Source organism: Mobula hypostoma, chromosome 4 (genome assembly GCF_963921235.1).
Source record: "Mobula hypostoma chromosome 4, sMobHyp1.1, whole genome shotgun sequence".
In the NCBI taxonomy this organism is placed as follows: Eukaryota; Metazoa; Chordata; class Chondrichthyes; order Myliobatiformes; family Myliobatidae; genus Mobula; species Mobula hypostoma.
The window spans coordinates 41,936,058-41,955,627 of record NC_086100.1 but is presented as its reverse complement, the minus strand read 5'-3'; the positions used below and the strand labels follow the sequence as shown (position 1 = coordinate 41,955,627).

The following is a 19,570-nucleotide window of genomic DNA, read 5'->3' as shown; positions in this document are numbered from 1 at the left end:
GGGTTTAGTCCTGAATTGATGTAGAATAGGCCGTTGAAGATCAGTGTAAGTTCACTGGGCTGATGGGACCGTTGCTATGTTATATAACTAAGGCAATCGACCATATGGTTCCAGATGTCTTTGCTTTGAAAAACACATGGCTTGTATATAATTTCAAACCTACTTTTAAGTAAGATATTGAAGTCAAGTGTTTTCCTTTTGCAGAAAAGTGTGATAAATTTGTTAAATTCAAAGAGTGAGATCGTCCGACAGTATACAGCACGACTAATCAATGGTTTTGCCTCGCTATCACATGGTAAATCTTTTTTAATCATATAAAATTTTACTTGAATTTTGAAAAATTTCTGTTCAGTTTTTTTGCTGTTCTACAAACAAGATATTAACATTAGTGATGTTGTTGACTAGTTCCTTTTAACTTTATCTTGTGTCTATCAGGCCGAACATATTTGGCTCAGAACATGGTATTACTGAAGATACTGGAAAAAACACTAGAGACTGAGGAGGAGGATTCCATAACTAGAGAAAATGTATTAGGGGCTCTGCAGAAACTTAGCCTCAGGTAATGACAATGTGTATTAATACAATGTAACAATGCAGATTCAAAATCCAAAGGATTTAGAACCAATAAATTATTTTTTTGAAATGGACAAAACTTGGTTTATGAGGGAGGTTTTAAGAAAGACTGTTAAAGAAAGGTAAAGAAGTTTACATATTTAGGGGGTCAACTCTGTGGAACGCAGGATCTAACGAGTAAAGGCATTAAGGAACATTGCAATATCAACCACTTTCTTGAAATGCAACCACCCCCACCTCCCGAAACCAGGATGTTGCCTGTATTGCAGTAAATGAGCAAAACTGTGGTCAAAGACAGGGTTTAAGTGATGTTTTATTGAATAAAAAATTAGCATGTTTAACATGTTTAGTGAGAAAATTTGGAGTTTAGACATTAGACAGCTGAAGGCAGGCTCCAGTGGTTTGACCATCAAAATTGGAGATGATCAAGAAAATAGAATTGGAATTTCCTTTTGTGTTTAGACCATATTTGTTTGTAAAATACTGATTGCTGCTGGGTAGTTTAAACCAGGTAAATAAGTTAGATGTGCAGTAAGAATAAGACTATTGCAGTGTTTTCATAAACACAAGAATCTCTGCAGATGCTGGGAATAACAAAGTAACTGACACAAAATGCTGGAGGAACTCAGCAGATTGGGCAGCATTCAAGGAAATAAACTAAAAGTCGACATTTCAGGCTGAGACTCTTCTTCAGGTCATGAAGAAAGGTTTTGGCCTAAAACATTGACTGTTTGTTCATTTCCATGGATGCTGCCTGACCTGCTGAGTTCCTCCATAATTTTGTGTGTGTTATAATGTTTTCATTACTGTTTTGGTTATTTTCCCTTGAAATAAAAATTTTGCCACTGAGATTGTACTTGTAAAATTTTGCAACATCGCTATAAAGATGCTTTTCCTTTTAAGACGAAAACTACAATCAGCTATGATTAGAGATGACATTATTTTCTGGCTGACAAGAGTTCTAGAGGATTCTGATTCTTTGTCGGATTACACTTTGGAATACTCTGTTGCGTTGTTCATGAACCTCTGCCTTCGGACCCAAGGTAACCACCATGATATGGTAATGAGCTTTCCTAGTAACTAACTGTAATTAAAAACTACTCATTAAACAGGGCTGTCATCGTCATTGTATAATAAAAGATGTAAGAAAAATAGTTTTGAGTGAACCAGGCATAGCAAAATAATGACCCTGTTAATGAAGTACTGAGAATTGATTCTGCTATACTTAGACTACAATGAAAAAACTTCTCTATAAGTTATGCAAATATTTTGTTTCTAAATTCACCTTTTCACTAGCCATTTGTCATTATAACTTTCAAAGTGCTTTATAAGATCCATTTTATGATGAAAGGTCTCTCCTGAAAGGCTAACTCTGATTCTCTTTCCATGAACGGGCTTGACCTACTGAATATTTTCAGTTGTCTCCATTTTTATACAAAATACGATGTTCCATGTTTCAGGATCTCTAATAAGGAACTAAGCTGATAGTCAGCTGAATTGGTTAACATCAACATCTGGAGATATAGGTTCATCACACAAAGAATTGGACTCAGTTAAAGAATCTAGCCAGATCTTTTAAGCACCAAATTTTGATATTTTGATATTTATTCATACTGATTCTTGTGGTAACTCATTTTGTGTGAACCTAGCTGCAAGGGTTATGGAGTTAAAATACACCCAAAAGGGTGGTAACAGGTCTGATTGGCAGACTGATTTTACAAATCTTGGTTGTGAAAAGGTGTAGGAATTTAGAGGCCAAACATGTGTATCCTGTTCACTTTGTTTATTTTCTTCCAGGCTTTAGCTCAGACTAAGTAATGTAGTCAGGAAGAGCAACAAGACTTTATGTTGGCAACCAGTTTGCAATTTCATTTCCAGTTGATTTTCTACTCAAAATGGTGGAAGACAACTCCAAAATTCAGATAACTTTAGTTTTAGAAGACCATTTTAAAAGCAAACCATCATTAGTTTTATAGATTCTGAAGTTATTTTATCCTTTTGATTATTTGGCAATATTTTTTCTCTATGACATAAATGAAATTAAATACCAAAATATACATTTAACACAGGCTATAATATCAATAGAGGTGTGATTGGACAACCTGGTTACTTAGTTACTATTGAAATATTATTTATAAGTATTTCCATATTTTAACCAGCTGAAGTCTGAAGGAAACCTTTTCTACTACTTTTCAGGTAAACGGAAATGTGTAGAAGATGGCAAACGAGTATTGAAGGTGTTGTCTGATCTTTTGGGTCATGATAATTATGAGGTAATATAACTTTTGTTTGTTTGTTGCTGTTCCTAGCCGTATTTCTTCAGTAGATGCCACCAAACTGTAGATTTCACCAAATGTCAATTATTAATGTTTAAAGCTGCCTTCATTTTTAGATTTCTTTCTCATTGTAAATCTGCCTTAAGATCACATGAAGTTTTGTTAATTATACATGCTAGCAAGCTTATCCATGCACCTATACCTCACCGTATTTGTGCATATGAATAAACTCGACAACCCTGAAGTTGTCAATTAGTTATGAAAAAAATTGTTTTCCATGCTTTGTAAACCATGGCCTGATTTACTGATTGCCATCTCCTTCTTTTAGATAAGGCCATATGTGAATGGGGCCTTGTACAGCATTCTTGCCATCCCTTCATTACGTGAGGAGGCAAAAGCAATGGTAAGTACCTTAAGAGGGAGTGGGCAGAAAAAAATTTTTTTTTTTTAATGATGATTTGTTTTGATTTCATTGTGCATTTTTTCTAAAACATTTTTTAGGGTATGGAAGAAATTCTACTGTGTTTTATCAAAGAGGGGAATTCAGAGATGAACAGACAACTTGAATTTATTATAAAGCAACTGAATTCAGGTTAGTATACCAAAGAAGGTGTGCAGATTACTTCCTTTGCTCTAGTACACCTGATAATCAGTAGTATACAGATTTGGATAGCACAGACAGTCCCTGGTTGGTTAGGGATTATATTCCTGAGAATTGTCATTTATACAGAGAACTGGCATTTATACAAAACATAGAAAACCTACAACACAATACAGGCCCTTCAGCCCACAAAGTTGTATCCTTACTATAGAAATTACCCAGGGTTACCCATAACCCTCTATTTTTCTGAGCTCCATGTACCTGTCCAGGAGTCTCTTAAAAGACCTTATCGTATCTGCCTCCACCACTGCCACCGGCAGCACATTCCACACGCTCACCACTCTCTGCATAAAAAAACTTACCCTTGACATCTCCTCTGTACCTGCTTCCAAACACCTTAAAACTGTGTCCTCTCGTGCTAGCCATTTCAGCCCTGGGAAAAAGCCTCTGACTATCCACATGATCAATGCCTCTCAGTATCTTGTACATCTCTATCAAGTCACCTCTCATCCTCCATTGCTCCAAGGAGAAAAGGCCGAGTTCACTCAACCTATTCTCATAGGGAATGCTCCCCAATCCAGGCAACATCCTTGTAAATCTCCTCTGCACCCTTTCTATGGTTTCAACATCCTTCCTACAGTGAGGCGACCAGAACTGAGCACTGTACTCCAAGTGGGGTCTGACCAGCATCCTGTATAGCTGTAACATTACCTCTCTGCTCCCAGACTCAATCCCATAATTGATGAAGGCCAATGCACCCTATGCCGCCTTAACCACAGAGTCAACCTGCACAGCAGCTTTGAGTGTCCTATGGACTCAGACCCCAAGGTCCCTCTGATCCTCCACACTGTCAAGAGTCTGACCATTAATACTATATTCTGTTATCATATTTGACCTACCAAAATGAACCACCTCACATTTATCTGGGTTGAACTCCATCTGCCACTTCTCAGCCCAGTTTTGCATCCTATCAATGTCCCGCTGTACCCTCTGACGGCCCTCCACACTATTCACAACACCCCCAACCTTTGTGTCATCAGCAAATTTACGAAAACTATCCCTCCACATCCTCATCCAGGTCATTTATAAAAATCACGAAGAGTAGGGGTCCCAGAACAGATCCCTGAGCCACACCACTGGTGACCAATCTCCATGCAGAATATGAACCGTCTACAACCACTCTTTGCCTTCTGTGAGCAGGCCAGTTCTGGATCCACAAAACAATGTCCCCTTGGATCCCATGCCTCCTTACTTTCTTATTTTCATTTTTAAATCTTTTTATTAATTATTATTGAAAATCGACAACAAAAAAATACATTAAAATAATCAAGTCAATGTATCAGTATGTATAATAAGAGTCAAACTATTAACCAAGCTAAACAGTATATCAATAATAATATAATAAACAAAATTTTAAAGCTTTTTTTTGGAAAAAAGGAAGAAGGAAAAAAGAACCCCTGCAAACTAAAGCAAAACAAAACCCCTGCTAACAAAAAAAAGAGAGGAAAAAAACCCATTTGGAGCACAAACTCGGAGCTATACACCATACAAGCTTCCATAAAAGAAAGACATCAATCTGCCAACCAAATCCATTTACCCAAGAATCAGAAGGGGACCATCTTAATTAACTCAAATCAAATGATAGTAGCAGGCAAAAGAGCCCCACCTTTTCTCAAAGTCAAATCGAGGATCAAAAGTTCGACTTCTGATTTTTTCCAAACTAAGACATAGCATCACCTGAGAGAACTATTGTATCAAAGTGGGAGCAGAAGCATCTTTCCATTTTAATAAAATAGCCCTTCTAGCCAATAATGTAACAAATGCAATTACATGTTGGTCTGATGTAGAAATACCATGAATATATTGAGGAATTATACCAAACAAAACTATCAATTTATTAGGTTGTAAATTAATTTTTAAAGCTTTAGAAATTATAGAAAAAATAAATTCCAAAACTGTTTCAATACAGAACACGGCCAAAACATATGTGTCAATATAGCTATCTCAGTTTTACATTTATCGCACTGACTATTAACGTTAGGAAATATTTTAGACAGTCTCTCCTTTGTCAAATAATAACGACGTACAATTTTAAATTGAATTAGAGAATGACTGGCGCAAATCGAAGGTGAGTTAACCAACTTCAAAATTGGCAACCAATCCTCTGTTATCAAGATCATGTTAAGCTCTCTTTCCCAATTTTGCTTAATCTTAAATAGAGAATAATTATCCTGTTGTAATAGTAAATTATAAATTTTCCCAATAAAACATTTCACTAAAGGGTTCATTTTTAAAATAATGTCTAACGGGTTAGAATCTTGTATATATGGAAAATTACTTAATTATTCTTGTAAAAAATGTCTGACCTGAAGATATTGCAAAAAGTGTGAGTGTGAAAGAGTATCTAGTTACTAATTTCTCAAAGGACATCAATGGGCCTTCTTGAAACAGATCCATAAAGGAATAACAAGCAACACACATCAAAGTTGCTGGTGAACGCAGCAGGCCAGGCAGCAGGACTTCCTGACGAAGGGTCTCGGCCTGTAACGTCGACTGTACCTCTTCTTAGAGATGCTGCCTGGCCTGCTGCGTTCACCAGCAACTTTGATGTGTGTTGCTTGAATTTCCAGCATCTGCAGTATTCCTGTTGTTTGCATAAAGGAATAAATTCCTTTATTCCTCCAAAAAGAAAAGGTAGGATCACTAAATGAAGGTTTAAATAAATAGTTTCGATAAATTAAACTAAGGAGGTTAAATTTTATTAAGATTAAAAAACTTACGAAACTGGTACCAAATTCGTAATGACTGCTTAATCATTGGATTTATATTTAAAATAGAAATTTTGGCTAGTTGTACAAGTAAAGAAGCTCTTAGTAACGAACTTAAGTAAAGTTATTTCACAGCTTTCAATTCCAGATCAACCCATGGTGGTAGTTCATTTTTATCAGTTCAATATAACCAAGAACACGCATAGTGTATATTCACCGCCCAATAATATATTCTTAAATTAGGCAAAGCAAGACCTCCAACTCTTTTTGGTTTTTGTAAATGACATTTTCCAATTCTTGGTCTTTTATTATTCCTTACTTTCTCAATAAGCCTCGCATGGGGTACCTTGTCAAATGCCTTGCTGAAATCCATAAACACTACATCTACTGCTCTACCTTCATCAATGTGTTTAGTCACATCCTCAAAAATTCAATCAGGCTCGTAAGGCACAACCTGCCTTTCACAAAGCCCTGCTGACTATTCCTAATCATATTATGCCTCTCCAAATGTTCGTAAATCCTGCCTCTCAGGATCTCCTTCATCAACTTACCAACTACTGAGTTAAGACTCACTGGTCTATAATTTCCTGGGCTACCTCTACTCCCTTTCTTGAATAATGGAACATCTGCAACCCTCCAATCCTCTGGAACCTCTTCCGTCCCCATTGATGATGCAGAGGTCATCGCCAGAGGCTCAGCAATCTCCTCCCTCACCTTTCACAGTAGCCTGGTGTACATCTCATCCGGTCCTGCTGACTTATCCAACTTGATGCTTTCCAAAAGCTCCAGCACATCCTCTTTCTTAATATCTACATGCTTAAGCTTTTCAGTCTGTTGCAAGTCATCAGTACAATCGCCAAGATCCTTTTCCGTAGTGAGTACTGAAGCAAAGTACTCACTAGTTACTTCTGCTATCTCCTGTGGTTCCATACACACTTTTCCACTTTCGCACTTGATTGGTCCTATTCTCTCACGTCTTATCCTCTTGTCCTTCACATACTTGTAGAATGCTTTGCGGTTTTCTTTAATCCTGTCTGCCGAGGACTTCTCATGGCCCCTTCTGGCTCTCCTAATTTCTTTCTTAAGCTCCTTCCTGCTAGCTTTGTAATCTTCTAGATTTCTATCATTACCTAGTTTTTTGAACCTTTCGTAAACTCTTCTTTTCTTCTTGACTAGATTGCTTTTGGACACCACGGTTCCTGTACCCAACCATCTTTTCCCTGCCTCATTGGAACATACCTATGCAGAACTTCACGCAAATGTCCCCTGAACATTTGCCACATTTCTTCTGTACATTTCCCTGAGAACATATGTTCCCAATTTATGCTACCAAGTTCCTGCCTGATAGCCTCATATTTCCCCTTACTCCAATTAAATACTTTCCTAACTTGTCTGTTCCTATCCCTCTCCAATGCTATAGTAAAGGAGATAGAATTGCGATCACTATCTCCAAAATGCTCTTCCACTGAGAGATCTGATACCTGACCAGGTTCACTTCCCAATACCAGATCAAGTATGGCTCTCCTCTTGTAGGCTCATACAAGTCAGAATTGAACACTTACAATGAGGGTAACTTAACGTGACCATTTATTTATTGTCTTCCCCTGTGTAGTTACAATGGTACAAAATCAGAATTTCCTGCATCCAATGGCTAGTTGTGATGGCCTTTAAGTAGCAATGGATGTTCCATTGTTTAATAAGGTGTTTTAAAATTGTCACTTCTCAGTTTCCAAAGCAATTGTTTTATGTGGACTCTTGCTGTGAGCTAGCAGGTTCATTCTTAGAACATAGATCTTAAAACATTACAGCACAGTACAGGCCCTTCAGCCCACAATATTGTGCCAATCTTTTAACCTACTCTAAGATCAATTTAACCTTCTATCCTTACAAAATCTTGCATTTTTCTAACATTGTACCGATGTAAGAGTTTCTTAAATTCCTCTGATGTATCTGCCTCTACCACCACCCCTGGCAGGGTGTTCTACACACCCACCAGGCAATATATCTGTTTGATTCCTGCAGGGAGGTAACATGCAAAGTTCATTTTTGAAGATTGATTGTCTTTTGAATTAACTAGCTACTAGCTCTCTTCCATAACTCCTGAAGATGCTTGCATTTCTATAACTAACTTTCATGTTTTGGAAATGCTTTAAACATTTTAGGGAGAATTTGCATAAAGTCAAATTTCTGTAAGGAATATCTTCCTTCATTTGTGTACATTGGCAATCTGTTCAATTCAATTTCTCAGAATGACAGCAAACATGAAAAGGAATCCAGAAATACACTGTAGGCATATGAACAGGAAAGGTCATAAAGAGAGCTTTTGACACATTGGCCTTCATAAATCAAAGTATTGAGTACACAAGTTGGGATGTTGTGTTGGAAGTTGTATAAGATGTTGATGAAGCCAAATTTGGAGTATTGTGTGCAGTTCTGGTCACCTACCTACAGGAAAGATGTCAATAAAATTGAAAGAATACAGCAAAAAATACTGGGACTTGAGTTATAGGGAAATGTTGAAAACTTTATTCCCTGGAGTATAGGAGAATGAGGGGAGATTTGATAGAGGTATGCAAAATTATGAGAAGTACAAAAAGTAATGGAATCAGCCCAATTCATCATGGGTAAAGTCCTTCCCACCATTGAGCACAACTACATGGAGAGCTGTCAAAAGACCCCTGTCATCAAGGACCCCCACCATCCAGGCCATGCTCTCTTCTCACTACTGCCATCAGGAAGATGGTACAGGAGCCTCAGGACTCACACCACCAGGTTCAGGAAAAGCTTTTACCCTCAACCTTCAAGCTCTTGAACCAGAGAGGATAACATCATTCAGAGTCACTCAGTCCCAACACTAAACTGCTCCCACAACCTCTGGACTCACATTCAAGGACCCCATCTCATGTTCTAGATATTTATTGCTTATTTATTTATTATTAAAATTATTTTTCTTTATGTAGTATTTGCCCAGTTTGTCGTATTTTGCACATTGGTTGTTTGTCTTTATGCACTGTCCTCTTTTGTGTTTCTTTGTATTTATTGTGCATGCTTGCAAGTAAATCTCAGGGTTGTATATGATGACAAATGTACTTTAATAATAAATTTACTTTGAGCTTTAAACCTTTAGAACTTTGAGATTTGGTGTATGCAAGTAGGTTTTTTCCACTGAGGTTGGGTGAGACTAGAACTAGCGGTCATAGGTTAAGGGTGGGTATATCTTAAGCACACGGATGGGAGGGCTGTGGTTCAGGTGAGGGTCATTGGGACTAGACAGAATAATAACAATTCTGCATGGACTTGATGGACCTGGGACTGTTTCTGTGCTGGAGTGCTCTATAACTCCATGACTCTAAGCGTTTTTACCAAAATGATTACAAGCACCAGGAACTTCATATATGGAGATAGACTCAAGACACTTGAAATGGAGGAGGTGAAGAGGGATCTGATGAAGCTATTTTAAAATTATGAACAGTGTAGACAAAGGGAATCAGAAGACAGAGAACAGAGTTGACTATAAGAACCAAAAATGGTATGAAGAAGCTTTTTTAAACACAGCAACTGGTTAGTGCCTGAATATGTCTTTTAGTAATAGTAGAAGAAGCAGATTAAATTCAGAAGAAAAGAATTTTCAGCTACCAATTGATTGGACCGAATAATGTGTTTCCATGTTGTAACTAGTCTTTGATTCTGTGATCTGGCAGAGGAGATGCTTGAAGATTCAGATTCCGATGATGAAGGGGAAGATGATGATGATGATGAAGTAAGTGCCATTTTCATTGGAAATTAATAAAAATAGAGAACTCTGACTTTTTTAAAATTAGTACACCCTATCCTCGTTATATGCAGGGGATACATTCCTCGATGTCGACACATAATGTCAAATCGCATAATGTGAATAATTATTTAAATGGAGGAAATAGGGATGCGTTCCAGAGGGCTTCCTAAATATGCTTTATCTGTAATTTATTCACATTTTCATACCAATACGACACAAAAGCAGTACTACAAGACAACATTTGTATTATATTTAATCAATTTAAGGTAATATTCAATGTAATAAATCATAGAAAGTTAACATCCTCAGGTGTACAGTACTCACCAACGGTGGCAGGTGTGTTCGCTCTGGGAGAAGAGTGGTTGTTGTGTCAGACAGCTTTACATGGATAAGATGGATGGTTGTGGTCGTCAGGATCATAACAAGCACAGCAAGGAGCAAAGGAAGACTCATAGAACTCTTAGAACTGCCGGCAGCAGAAGTTGACACTGATTTGAAGAAATTGGTGAGGGTTGTTTGCTTGGCAGCATTTTGTTTTTCAGCATAAATTTGCTTGTAGGGAAGAAGAGTTGATGGCAGAGAATGACTGAAATGCTGACCCCGTTCTAGACTTGGGTCCATGTCCATTGCCATTTGTGCCAAATATTCCAACTTCCACCATTTCCTCACCGTTGGTAAACTCCCGAGATTTTCAAAATCGTCTGTTGCTTGCAGCATCTGAGAGATAGTTTGCAGTTAAAAAAAAAAATGTACACCTTGAATGTGGACTACACCTTGGTTGAGTGGTTGAATCAACGATATTGTGTTAGGTGGCAGGAAACGCACTGTTATGTTAAGATGAATGCTGTCGAAATGTTTAGGATGGGCTGGCAACAAAAGAACTTTAAAGGCAAGATTCTGTTCCCAGCAGTATCGTCCCAGAGCTGTGTTACCTTCAGCTGATGCCGCACTGTTTATAATTTCCAACTTTTTTTCAAGTGTTAAAGCGGTTCTCTGCTGCTCGGCTGATGGCCCAGGACATGACATCGGACGCTTAGGAGGCATAGTTAAATGTTTCAAGCACAAAATCACTGCATCGTAGGTAAAACCAACAAAAGTTTAAGAGCGCAAGATCGCGCATCCACACCTTGCCAAAACCAATGCAAGACTGGCGGAAGTGAAATTGTGAGGAGCGCGCCCCTGACTTGTATCGACGGGAAAGCAGTGCTCCTCGCATAACTGTGAGTTTTGGATGCATATAAGGAGACGTTGGTAGATATAGGTTCCTCACATAACTGTGAATCCACATTGTCTGAAGACGCATATAACGAGGATAGGGTGAACTGACATTAAACATCCTGTTGCAGCCTGCATAGATTTTCAGTTGTCAAAATGTTCATATGCATATAAACATTATATAATACATAAAATTACTTTTCAACTATTGTGATGATGGCTGGTTCTTCTCTTGCGAAGATCAGGGGGATACAAGGGTCCTCAGGAGTGATGGCAAGATTGTTTGTGACTGTAGAGGCAATTCTGGATATGCAGACTCTGAAAGCAGTATGGACACGGAGCAGCTGGAATGCAGGCACTTGGGTAGTAGCATCCTTCCTGCGTTTTCAGCAGTCACTGTTCTGGATTCCTCAAAATTCTTTGCTGCTATGTAGATCAGCATTCTCCAGTGATCTCTGATCTCTGTCACAAGCCAGCTGTTGCCACTCGTTGACCTCGATATTTGCCTGAGAGAGCTGCTGCTTAAGGTGGTCTTTGTACCTCTTGCACGCGACACTGTGATCTCTCTTGCCCTGAGAGAGTTCTCCGTTGAGTATAGTACTGCTTTCGGTAACCCGGAGTTGTCCATGAGAGACATGTGGCTTGACCAGCAGAGCCCCTTGAGCAGCAAAGTGGCTTCAGTGCTTGGAGGTTGAGTCTCCTCCAGGACCTGGTCATTGGAGACACGATCCTGCCGGCTGATACCCATGATGGAGCGGAGGCAGCACTGATGGAAGTGCTTGAGCAACCGGATTTGCTTGCGGTACAAGACCCAGGCTTCGGAGCCATGTAGCAGCGTTAAATCTTGGAAAATATTGCAAGGCTAGGAGAAGCAGATGTGAATTTGTTATTAATATTGAGCTACCTGCACTCACTGACTGTGGAATTTTGTCTGCTGGGTCCCCTTCACAGTGAGAACTCAAAACCCAGACGTATCAATAAAGTTTCCACATTTTGTTATCGTGGGATCATGTTGGTGCGATTAAAAATTCATTTTTTATATATAAAAGATCTCCAGTTTGAAAGTCTCGGCCCGAAACGTCGACTGTACCTCTTCCTAGAGATGCTGCCTGGCCTGCTGCATTCACCAGCAACTTTGATGTGTGTTGCTCCAGTTTGATCATACAGGTTTAAAATCATGATAAAGTGTGTTTTAACCCAATTGATATTTTTTCGGCACTTTGGATGTCACTGTCGAGGCTTCAGTCAGAGAAAGCAAAGGAAAGAAAAGCTCAAGGTTAAGTTTTTTGCCTTCCTTTCTTTATATCTGCTCAGCTAGGACAGTAGAGATGCCAGGCAGGATAGTGGAATGCTCCTTTTGCGGAATTTGAGAAGGCAGAGAATTTGGGCATACAGTGTCCGTGATGACTACAACTGCAAGAAGTGCATCTAGCAGCAGCTTCTAACGCTCTGCATTAAGGAGTTGGAGCTGGAAATGGATGAACTCCGGATCATTTAAGAGGCTGAGAGGGTTGTAAATTTAGTCAGCTCCATCTTGGGTACCAGCCTACAAAGTACCCAGGACATCTTCAAGGAGCGGTGGCTCAGAAAGGCAGCATCCATTATTAAGGACCTCCAGCACCCAGGGAACGCCCTTTTCTCACTGTTACCATCAGGTAGGAGGTACAGAAGCCTGAAGGCACACACTCAGCGATTCAGGAACAGCTTCTTTCCCTCTGCCATCCGATTCCTAAATGGATATTGAACCCTTGGACACTACTTCACTTTTTAAATATATATTATTTCTGGGGTTTTTTTGCTCGATTTTTAATCTATTCAATATACGTATACTATAATTGATTTACTTGTTTATTTAATATTATTTTTTTCCTCTCTCTTCTAGATTATGTATTGCATTGAACTGCTGGTGCTAAGTTTACAAATTTCACATCACATGCCTGGGATAATAAACCCGATTCTGATTTATTTTATCACTTAGAAGTTGCTGTTTTTAACTTGTGTAATTAGGAAAGAAGCATGAAAATATGGACAACATGGTTTATTTATGTAATTTATTAAAACAGGATGATCCTGATGCAATGGAAGCTGACTTGGACAAGGCTGAAATATTAAAACCTCAACCTGGAGAGCTATCAGGAGAAAAGCTACTGACGGCTGAGTACCTTGGGGTGGGTGTTCATTATCAGACATCTGGAAGCACTGTAAGTTGAATACTGAAGATTACTATGAAATATGTAGGTAATTATAAAATCAATAAAAATACTTAAAAGATAGGAAGCCTTGTATTTCTGTGGTAGCTTTCATGACCTTTGGATATTGGAAAGGATTTTACACTTGGTGATGTACTTTTGATATAGGGTTAGTGTTGCAAGGCAAGAAAAGCAGTGAGTATCCTTGTCCATTAGGGTCCCAGAAAGGTAACGACCAGATAGATCATCTACCTTAGTTGTATTGATTGTTTAACTGACTAGATATAGGCCACCCTGCGACCCTTTCTCATTTGTCCTAGAAAAATTATATAATATTTGATATTTCAAAGTTTAAAGGAGAGATTTATTCAAATTATTTAAACTGTTATGTGGAACGAAGTATAGCTATAGGATTATTTCTGCCATTTGAGAATGGCCTGGTTACGATCAGAAGTCTAGGCCAGGCTTTTCATGAGCATAGGAAATTCTAACAAGATTGAAATTTGGAACTCCCTTCAAAAAACATTTGATATAGGTTAACAGTTAATTTCCATCAAAGCATACAGCACAGAAATGGGCCTTTTCAGCCCTCTTCATCTTTGCTGACTGTGATGCCAATCTTTGCTAATTCCATTTGCCTGTATTAGACAAACATTTTTCTAAACCTCTCAAATCAGAGTATTTGTTTAAAGCCTTTTAAACTTGTAAATTAACCTACTTCCATTTTCTCCTGTGGCTACTAGTGAGAATATTCGCCATGCTTAGTGAAAACCTACCTTTTAAATCCTCTTTATATTTCTGCCCTTTCACTTTAAACCGATGCCATGTCATTCCCTGTCTGAGGAAAAATATTAATGTCACATGTACCAAGTTGCAGTTTCAAGTTCTGATTATCTATCGTCCCTATGCTCCTCATAATTTTGGAAACCTCCATATAAATACAATCAATTTAACTAACGCATGATATTGAATGCCAGGTAGGCTTGACTGTGCTACCATTCCCATGTTCCTAAGCAGATAGCTCAATGTTACACACTTCGGATGAAACTGTATCAAGGACTGCTAATAGATTAGAAAACGTAACACCATTTTTCTCTTGATACATCACATAATATGCTCTGTTGCATTACATGCTTGCAATTTTTAGTAATTCACATGATAAAAGGCATTGTTGACAGTGGTTTCAAGCAGTCATACTTGTCAGTCACTTACTTGGCCATATATAATTCGAGTTTCACAAGGACCACAAGGCTGCAGGCCACATCACTCCCTTAACTGGGTCTATGCTGGTGGACGTTGGGGAATGAGAAGAGATCTTATAAAAACATATAAAATTATGAAGGGATAGATAAGACAGAGGCAGGAAGGTTGTTTCCACTCGTAAGTGAGCCTCAGGATTTGGGGGAAACTCCGGGAGGTTTAGGACATTGATGAAAAAGAAACTGCTTTTTCCAGAGAGTAGTGAATCTGCAGAGAGTAGGGAAGCAGTAGAGGCTACTTCATTAAATATATTTGAGACACAGTCAGATAGATTTTTGCATAGCAGGGGAATTAAGGGTTATTTGAAAATGGAAGGTAGGTAGAGCTGAGTCCAAGGCTAGTTCAGCCATGATCTTTTTGAATGGTGGAGCTGGCACAAGGTGTCAGAAGGTGTATTCCTGCTCCTATTTCTTTTGTTCTTATTATGTTTTATGTTGAGAAGTACCCAGGCAGTGGATGAAGATCTTGTATCTCTGTACTGAGAAAAGGGCATCTGTCCATGATCTTTTTCCAAATTGTCATGTTGAACAACATAAAGCAATAAAGAAAGATTGTCTGAAATACCTAGGTGATCAGATTCTTTGTGGAATTTCAATATTTCTATGCACTCTATGTACCTCAATAGTGAAATATAGATAGTGCAGCTGTTCAGCCAAGTGAATGTTGATAGCATTCCTCAGATATAGTGTGCCATGTTCCTTGTCAATTATTCACTGAACAGCCTTTCTAAATAGAAAAAAAGGTACATTTCCAGAAGTTTCACTTTTTTAAAAACTACTTAAGAAAAATCACAATTAGTGCTCTGTAGTGTGGAGTTATTGAGAACAGTGCATAGTTTTGGGTGACTAATGATCTCTGTGACCTTGCATATTAGAGGAGTGTAATCAGTACTGCTGTCTTGCTAAGTGGAATGCACTACTCTGTTTGAGTCACAAGCTGAGTCACAGCCATTCCTTTAAACCAGAGGCTGCCATTGACTTGAAACTTGGCTATAAGATCAAGAGGCTAAGTATTCTGTGATAAATGACTTGCCTCCTGAGACTCTAAAGACACAAGAGAGTGAAAGAATACTCCCTGACTGCCAGCAACATTTACTGGACTTGGTATCTACAGAACAATGCAGACCAACTGACTTTGCCCCATCCACTGTTGCAACATTATTTTCTCAATCCATGGTACACAGCAGCTGCATTTGTACCAAACACCTCCAGCTTCTCCAAAAGTGCTTCCAAAACGGCAACTTCAGCCATCAAAGACAGAAAATGTATGAGAACATTCCCCCCTGAAGGTTCTGTACTAAATTGCACATCATGCTGGCTTGGTATACATCACCATTTCATCATTATTTCAAGGGTCAAATTCTAGAATTGTCTACCTGATAGCCTCGTGGGAGTACTTTATGGATAAAAATCATCATCACCTTCTGAAGGGTGACTAGAAATGGGTAATCAATTCTGGCTTGCTAGTGACACCCACATTCTGAAAAACCTATAAAGTACTATTTAATGAAAGCTTCCAGACCTTTCCACCAAGTAGGCACACTTGTAATGAGTTTTTTTTTTACTTTGTTAATGCAATTGTTTAACAAAATATTTAATGTTGTAAATGTACTTTTAGCTGATTAGTTCTAATAGTTAGTTGTGAAATGGACCATCAGGGCCTTTTTAGGGTCGGAATCTGAAGATATGATATGTTAAAATATCTTGGTATAACAAATAGCATCTTTTGAATGCTTAATATCATTGAATGTGCCTATATTAACTGGATTAGTGCAGAAGCTCTCCTGATTTCTTGTCTGTACTTGAAAACCAGAAGAGTTACATATATGTGCCCTTCAAAAGCCATGAGAATTGACAGTTATAGCAGGAAAAATGTTCACATTTTTTTTAAACAGTGAGTTTTCTATTGAACAGATAATGACGAACACATTGAAGGCAAGAAGAAAGCTCGGACCATCTTTGAAAGAAAGTACTGATGAGCCCCTCCAGCGACCAGTTACACCGAGCATGCACAGGTTGGGTTATGTACCGTAAGTAACTGCCAAGAACTGAATTATTAATGTAAGGAAGAAAAGCTTAGACAGGTTCTCCGCAGCTCATGAATGCCCAACTTATGGACACCCTATAACATATGAGTGAACTCTGCAGACCGGCTGTTCAGGCATTTTCAGTTTGGTGGGAACAGAACATTCCTGTGTGCCTTGTGTGTTTACCCCATCTTCCCTCCCTCCCACTCCAGTGCTGCACCAGCTGGGGGTAGATTGACTCAAGCAAAACTGGAAGTATTGAGCAGACTTGCTCACTCATCAAGTCAGTGGGACAAGCTGCCAACCATTCTTCCTGTGCCAGCTCACTCCCCCACCTCAGCTGTCTCTGTGATCCTCTTGCAGCAACTTACTTGTTCATTTCTGATTTAACAGTTCAGGTTACAAACAGTTCTAAGGAATAGGACCCTGTCAGCATCTGGGGACTGTCTGTAATTTGTTTTTGTTTCAGATGACATTTTTTTTGCTGGAAAACTATTTACAGATTTATAAGTCATAATGTGTTAACAAATGGCACCGCTGTAGCATGATGTTTGCTATTACAGCTCAGGCGTCAGAGTTCAGAGACCAGTTCTAGTGTTCCATGTAAGAAAGCTTGTACGTGCTTCCCGTGAAGCGCATGGGTTTCCTCCGGGTGTTTCAGTTGGTAGGTTAATTGGTCATTGTAAATTGTCCCATGATTAGGCTAGGGTTGAATTGAAGGGTTGCTGGGCAGCGCAGCTCAATGGGTCAGAGGGGCCAGTTCCATGCTGTATCTCTAAATAAAATAAAATGCTCTATGGCAGCTTGTTATTGTGATTTTTGAATAGTCATGTATCAATAAAAGATACAGGATAAAATTTCCATTATGCAACTATTTGATTTGCAGTATATAACCATTGACAAATAATGTACATGTTAATAGTGCTGATGAAAGCTGTAACTAAAGATGTATTAGTTATCTCGTAATGAAGAAAAGAAATAAAAAGGGAAATGAAAGAAAGAGAACTCTGGCTCTGCGACCCAGAAGGGAAGTGGGAAAAAGAGGTGAGCTCCAGTGAAAAGGGATTCATTATTTAGGGGGACAGAAAGGAGGTTCTGTAGACGACAACAAGATTCCCTGATGGCATGTTGTCTCTCAGGTGCCACAGTCCATGACATCTCAGAATTGGAATCAGGTTTATTATTCCCGGCATGTGACATGACATTTGTCAACTTAAAGCAGCAGCAGTTCAATGCAATACATAATATAGAAGGAAAAAAAACAAAATAATAATAAATAAATAAATTAAATTACAGTATATGTGTATTGAATAGATTAAAAATTGTGCAAAAAATAGAAATACTATATATTAAAAAAGAGAGGTAGTGTCCAAGGGTTCAATGTCCATTTCGGAATCGGATGGCAGAGGGGAAGAAGCTGTTCCTGAATCACTGAGTGTGTGCCTTTAGGCTTCTGTACCTCCTACCTGATAGTAACAGTGAGAAAAGGGCATGCCCTGGGTGCTGGAGGTCCTTAATAATGGACGCTGCCTTTCTGAGACACCACTCCCTGAAGATGTCCTAGGTACTTTGTACGCTAGTACCCAAGATGGAGCCAACTAAATTTACAACCTTCTGCTGCTTCTTTCAGTCCTGTGCAGTAGCCCCGCTGCCACCCCCCATACCAGACAGAGACGCAGCCTGTCAGAATATTCTCCACGGTATATCTATAGAAGTTTTTGAGTGTATTTGTTGACATACCAAATCTCTTCAAACTCCTGATGAAGTTTAGCTGCTGTCTTGCCTTATTTATAACTGCATCGATATGTTGGGACCAGGTTAGATCCTCAGAGATCTTGACACCCAGGAACTTGAAACTGCTCACACTCTCCACTCCTGATATCTCTATGAGGATTGTTGTGTTCCTTTGTCTTACCCTTCCAGAATTCCACAATTAGCTCTTTCGTCTTACTGATGTTGAGTGCCAGGTTGTTGCTGTGACACCACTCCACTAACTGTACGCCCTCTCGTCACCACCTGAAATTCTACCAACGATGGTTGTATCGTCAGCAAATTTATGGATGGTGTTTGAGCTATGCCTAGCCACACAGTCATATGTATATAGAGAGTAGAGCAGTGGGCTAAGCACACATCCCTTAGGTGCGCCAGTGTTGAATGTCAGCGATGAGATGTTATCACCAATCCGCACAGATTGTGGTCTTCCGGTTAAGAAGTCGAGCATCCAATTGCAGAGGTAGGTACAGAGGCCCAGGTTCTGCAACTTCTCAATCAGGATTGTGGGAATGATGGTATTAAATGCTGAGCTATAGTCGATGAACAGCATCCTGACATAGGTGTTTGTGTAGTCCAGGTGGTCTAAAATTGTGTGAAGAGCCATTGAAATTGCATCTGCCATTGACCTGTTGTGGCAATAGGAAAATTGCAATGGATCCAGGTCCTTGCTGAGGGAGGAGTTCATTCTAGTCATGACCAACTTCTCAAAGCATTTCATCACTGTAGATGTGAGTGCTACCAGGCAATAGTCATTAAGGCAGCTCACATTATTCTTCTTAGGCACTGGTATAATTGTTGCCTTTTTGAAGCAAGTGGAAACTACTTTTGCCCATAGCGGTGAGAGGTTGAAAATGTTCTTGAATACTCCTGCCAGTTGATTGGCACAGGTTTTCAGAGCCTTACCAGGTACTCCATCGGGACTTTTTGCCTTGCAAGGGTTCACTCTCTTTAAAGACAGTCTAACGCCGGCCTCTGAGACAGAGATCACGGGATCATCAGGTGCAGCAGGGATCTTCACAGCTGTAGTTGTGTTCTCCCTTTCAAAGCATGCATAGAAGGCATTGAGTTCATCTGGTCGTGAAGTACCGCTGCCATTCATGCTATTGGGTTTTGC

General features: G+C 39.1%; 1 protein-coding gene across 9 annotated transcripts in view; it reads left to right on the top strand.

Moving 5' to 3' along the window:
- Positions 1 to 19,570, top strand: part of LOC134345281 (lisH domain-containing protein ARMC9) — a 150,451-nt gene that overhangs the window by 103,530 nt on the left and 27,351 nt on the right. For 5 of the 9 annotated variants that reach the window (XM_063045701.1, XM_063045706.1, XM_063045702.1 and 2 more), the window contains 9 exons: positions 205 to 295; positions 436 to 559; positions 1,477 to 1,616; positions 2,770 to 2,846; positions 3,178 to 3,252; positions 3,351 to 3,441; positions 9,920 to 9,978; positions 13,272 to 13,409; positions 16,571 to 16,686. In XM_063045701.1, coding sequence (XP_062901771.1) covers positions 205 to 295; positions 436 to 559; positions 1,477 to 1,616; positions 2,770 to 2,846; positions 3,178 to 3,252; positions 3,351 to 3,441; positions 9,920 to 9,978; positions 13,272 to 13,409; positions 16,571 to 16,686 — 911 coding nt within the window. The remainder of the gene's footprint in view (positions 1 to 204; positions 296 to 435; positions 560 to 1,476; positions 1,617 to 2,769; positions 2,847 to 3,177; positions 3,253 to 3,350; positions 3,442 to 9,919; positions 9,979 to 13,271; positions 13,410 to 16,570; positions 16,687 to 19,570) is intronic. The other 4 variants (XM_063045708.1, XM_063045704.1, XM_063045707.1 and 1 more) reach the window with 3 other exon arrangements.